Below are 5,325 nucleotides of genomic sequence, written 5' to 3'. Positions count from 1 at the left end.
GCACTGATGATAAACCTGGTCCCACTGTGGTCCAGCTTCAGATTTAGTTCCACAGCAAAAGAAATTCAGCTCCTCACCTCTAGCTTCATGGTTCATAATGTCAGTATTATTATTTATCATATGCTCCACAGCTGGAGTCAAACAGACAACAAATGAGGAGACTGTAAAAGGCGCTGACACCATGATCCAACATTTAAAACCCAAATCTATAGAAAGTAAGACATTTTAACGTTAATAATAAATAGACACCACTAAGAATTAGAATTAAATAAACCAGTGTAAAGACTAATGAATAAACCTGCATCACACTCATTCTGAAATTCTGTCCTATTTGAAAAAAATACATCCCAGTGAATGTCAAACTGAGTGTATACAGGAAACAACCCCTCAGGTCGTCACCTGTTCTCATCTGTAAACAGACGACGAAGTCCAGCAGTTAGAAAATCACCTCAGTTTAACACAGGAAACGACAGAGGATGAAACTCAGAGTACGCAGCTCATTTAAAGGAGCAGTCCAACCCTTAGCTATCTGACCCAGAATCAGATTCAGTAGATCAACACAGAAATAGCTTCAAAACATGTTTAGCTTACCTTAGCTTAGCACAAACTCTCTCTGCCTTGGGGGACTAGCTTTCTACATAGCAACATACAATACACGGAACAGCCAAACATTCAACTGATAGTTACATGTGATGGTTGAATATTTGACTCTGACATCATGCTGCTGTAACAGCCTTTCATCCAGATGTTGAACCAGCTGCAGGGATTTGATCCCATTCAGACACAAGAGCATCAGTGAGGTCATAAGGTCTGGCTCACAGTCAGTGATCCAGATCATCCATAAGGTCTAGGCTCTGAGCAGCTAAACTAGCAGGTGGAGAGTTACTCTAGCAAAATACAGACAAATGGATCCACCTGGGTTTCCTGACTCGTACAAGGACACAAGAGCTGCCATTACAAAAAAAAAACAGTCAATGATGCTTTAATAAAACCCTAAAATCAACAGAATCACCCAGAAAATAGCTAATAAAATAAAATAAAATAAAAGTAAATAAATCTAATAAAAGCAGGTCAGTTGTTCAGTGAAATGATAAACCAGTGAAATGAAAACGGGCTTTTCTTTGATCATCTCCGCCCCCCCCACCACCCTCCTCACCACCATCACTCGGTCCAGGTCCGGTTGATGCAGCACGTCTCCTTCAGGCAGACGACGAGGCTCTGAAGGCCGGACAGGAGGATCAAACACTGACGGTTGTGTCTCAGTACGACCTTCGTCTCCAGGTCATCTGACAGGAGAAGCAGAGTCAGGATCGACTTTTTTTTTTGGCTGGAGCTTGAAACTGAACTCACTGCAAGTAAACAGTCACTCATCCTGTACTCCTGTATTTTATAAGTTAATTGTAACAGACCATGTCATCAACAGACACTGTGTTAAAGCCGGTCCACCTACCTGCAGTGTGCCTCCTGGACTGGTTCCAGCACTAACACCTTACACTCTCTCTTGGCTATCTTGTCCAGTGAAATGAGGGTGAGGTCGGGGGGCAGTGAGAGGGAGCTGCACACCGGAGAACCAACAGGAGGCGTGACAGCCCGACGCTCCATCACAGTGCCTGACCTGGAGCAAGCACAGACACCGAGTCATGATGACAGACAAGAATCTTGAGGTGCATCATGTTAAAGTCTGACATTTGACTTTAGCCCAGAGAGTTGTTTCTAAATGTATCATCAGTTTCTGGTCAGGGTGAGGGGAGCCACAGGGCTGATGGTGACAATCAACATTTGCTTTCTCTTCTGTCTTGCACGACGTTCAGTCTTAACAAAGAGATCTTGGACGCAGCTGATTGGTGCCCACAGATCCTCCGTACCTGACGTGGTGCGACCTGGACGGCTGTTGGTGGGAGAAGCTCTGAGACCGGCCCAGGCTCTGTCTGTCCAGCAGCTCTCTGGCCGCAGAGCTGGATGATGACGGAGACTTCCTCAGTGACGACCGAAGCCCCGCAGGAGGAGTGGACACGGCGGCCGAGAACTGGAGCTTCAGTTTCATGTGCTGGCTTAACTACAGGACAGAAGAACTTTGATTATTATTGTATGTCACAGTGATGCTGTTGTAAACCAGAGTCACCGGTTCACATCCCGTCTGTCCAGACTCTGATTATATACAGATAATAGAAGACTCTGGAGGAATTTAATAAAACACTGTCATTAGTTTTATTCTTGGACAAAAATGTCAGGTCACAGTGACCTTGACCTTTGACCTTTGAGTTCTGTTCTTGTCTATTTTAGCAGTGTATTATCCATTTGTTTTTATGGTCACTGCACATCAAGAGGTGTCATGAGAAAGGAAAGGAAGGAAGGAAGGAAGGAAGGACGGAATGGCGGAAGGAAGAAGGGAGGGAGGGACGAAGGGACGAAGAAAGTAAAGATGAAAAGGAAGAAGGACGAAAGGAAGGAAGGAAGGAAGGAAGGAAGGAAGGGAGAGAGGGAGGATATAATGAAATGGTGGACAGATAAGCAATATGATGATGAGACAGGTGATATAAGGACAGACAGGTCATATGAGGGACAGACAGGTGAGGAGGGACAGACAGGTGATGAGGGACAGACAGGTGAGGAGGGACAGAGAGTCCGGTCCTGAGGATCTGGAAGGCCACGGTGAAGGAGAGGGTGGAGCCCTTGCTACACTGTCCCAGGTTGTTGAGGGGAGACTGACACACCACTGCTCCCACCCTGGGGTCCTGCTGACACAGACGACTGTGAGCTGAGGGGCGGAGCCAGAGAGGGAGACGTGTGTCATAATATTTATTGAAAAGTTATAAATGTCAACAAATATCTGTCAATTCTTCAGAACATAATTAATAGGCATGACTCAGTCCCACAATTTGCTTCTTTAAACACATCATACTTTACATTTTTCCCATTATAGCGTTGTTATTAAGACTTTCCAGGAGGTTTGCATGAATTCATCTTCATCAGTCACTCCCCTACACATGACCTGGGTTCTGTTCACTCGGTGATAAAGTGGAGGGTATGAAGTGAGACTGTGAGTCTGCTCCTCACCTTCAGAATTCCAGATCAGACGGACGGCCAGGAAGTCATGCAAGTTGTTCAGCAGGGTGTATTTCACCCAGAAGTGCTCCAGAGGCCTGACGGCACTGGGGCAGGAGGCTGTCATCACCAGCTGAGGACGATCCAGACAAATACTGGGCAGCGAGTAGCAACTGGAAATGTATCTGAGAGAAAACGAGCTGTTTTCATTTCTCCACCAGAATGTTTTCATGGAAGACTTGGTGAAACTAGCTGTGTTAATGATGTTCCAGTAAGACCAGGACCAGGACCAGGATCAGGACCAGGACCAGGACCAGGTTTATCACAGATCTGTCAAAACTCTTTTTCTTTGATAATTAGAAACTTTTAACAAACAAAACAATAAAAAATAAAGTAAATACACAAAAACATGTAGCATGTAGCGTGTAGCATGTTGTTCATATCTTCATGAGGTGTAATATAGAGTTGATACAGAGCCCAGACCAGCCCTCTTCCTAAACCAGGTTTTGTTTTTCTGGTGTATACACACAGACTGCTGACATGAGGTTTATAAAATCAAAGGCTAACTCTGTAATTACTCTACAGACGTCTCACTGTTTCAACATTACAGGTGGAGGCTCCACATGTTGGACAGAAGAGGAACAGTTACCTGGTGAAAGGTAGAGCTGGAGTGTACCACTGTAACACAGCCACCAATGGGACCTCAAGACCCTGCACACACACACAATGAAGTCATTAAAACACATGATTTAACCCTTTAACAATAGGTCTGGTGATATTCTTTATTTTTATTGTCAATAAACCTCACGTACAGATCAAACACTAAATGACTACTAAAAAACAGTCTGTGTATCAAAGCCTGATCTTCTGTTTCCACAATGTTAAATCACATCAGTGAAACACACACATGTTCCCTCATCACCGTGAACACACACTGTACTTTGATTTGACTCACACACACACCATCCTGCTGCCACAAACACTACAGCGCCAAATATGGATTAATCTGCCAGTGAAAACAGTCCCCAACAAAGTCACAGTTTCCTCCCGTTTAAGAAACATCTGTTAAAAACCACAGAGAGCAGCTGTTTCATTACTGAGAGTTCTTCTTTTTTTGGCTGGACCGCAACAGCAGGGTCAGCCCTATAATCTAGAATGACCCTGACTGACTGTTTCTGGTGCAAACAGGATCTATTAAAACAGTCTACTGAGCCGCTCTGGTTTCCCGGCTGCTCGGGAACAGCAGGGAAGAGGAAGAGCACTTCCTATACACTGAGCCTCGCCTCCATTACAGCAAATAAACTACCTTCATTACATGTATCATTATTACTAAAGGAGGCAGAGGAATAACCAAACATAGGACACACAGAACAGAGAGAGCAGAGAGAGAGAGAGAGAGAGAGAGAGAGAGAAGTCATCACTAACGAGGCTTCGTACTAACGACTATGACCAACTCTACATATCAAACAGAGGGAGTTAGACATAACGACCTGCCTCTAATAAAAGTCTGTGACTGAAGTAAATAAAGAATAAACTATTGTGGATCCAGATGGAGGCTGTGCTCTGTGAGAGAGACTGAATAAGAGACAGGCTGTCTCGGGTCCCTGTGGCCCTTTGCTGCATGTCATCTTCTCCCTCTCTCTCTCTCTGACTGTAATAAAGGCAAAAGCCTGAAAAAATAACTTAAAAAAAGAAAGATATTGTGTCTCTTCTAACTTTCTCCTTGAGTGATCATGTGACAGTAAATCCAGCTGAAATCACAGCTCAGTCTTTGTCTTTCATTTGTGTGTTTGGTGATTTTGTCAGACGACGTCACAGTTATAAAATCAGGATTTGACCAGAGGAGGTCCAGACTTAGACCAGGTTTTGACCTGGTCTTGTTTTAAAAAGTTTCCTCTTGAGTAGGAACCAGTGGCTTTGAGTGTGAGATCACAGACAGGGTGGAGAGGTCAGAGAACTGGAGGGGACTGACACAGTCTGACAGTTTTAGTCTTTTCATGGGATTTGGTGACAAGAAGAAAAATACAGAATAACACCAGCCACATGCTTGAGATATATTCATTAGGAATTCTAGCTCTAAAAGGTTTTTGATTCTCTAGTTCTAATGAAGCATCAAGATCAGAAAAGTGACTCAGTTATTTGGTGNGGGGTGTGGTGGGGGGGTGTTAATATCTGAACTAAATTTAACAATAATCCATCAATTATACCCCAGAGGATCCTCACTTTAGTCTTTGCATATGTCCCTTTACTCAAAGCCCCCCCCCCCCCCCCCACCCCCCG

At 44.2% G+C, this 5,325-nt stretch overlaps 1 protein-coding gene across 1 annotated transcript in view; it reads right to left on the bottom strand.

Annotated features, from left to right (window-relative positions):
* Window positions 1–1,174: 1,174 nt before the first annotated feature.
* LOC111226974 (uncharacterized protein C7orf43 homolog) overlaps window positions 1,175–5,325 on the bottom strand; it is a 10,212-nt gene continuing 6,061 nt past the window's right edge. The window contains exons 7-12 of the mRNA XM_022752309.1: window positions 3,695–3,756; window positions 3,058–3,230; window positions 2,619–2,758; window positions 1,866–2,056; window positions 1,451–1,615; window positions 1,175–1,286 (exon numbers count right to left, since the gene is read on the bottom strand). Of these exons, the coding sequence (XP_022608030.1) occupies window positions 1,283–1,286; window positions 1,451–1,615; window positions 1,866–2,056; window positions 2,619–2,758; window positions 3,058–3,230; window positions 3,695–3,756 (735 nt within the window). The 3' untranslated portion in view covers window positions 1,175–1,282. The remainder of the gene's footprint in view (window positions 1,287–1,450; window positions 1,616–1,865; window positions 2,057–2,618; window positions 2,759–3,057; window positions 3,231–3,694; window positions 3,757–5,325) is intronic.

Source organism: Seriola dumerili, unplaced genomic scaffold (assembly GCF_002260705.1).
Source record: "Seriola dumerili isolate Sdu_G_001 unplaced genomic scaffold, Sdu_1.0 BDQW01000167.1, whole genome shotgun sequence".
NCBI classification, from domain to species: Eukaryota; Metazoa; Chordata; class Actinopteri; order Carangiformes; family Carangidae; genus Seriola; species Seriola dumerili.
Note: the sequence above shows the minus strand (reverse complement) of the source record. Positions and strands in the feature narration are given on the sequence as shown.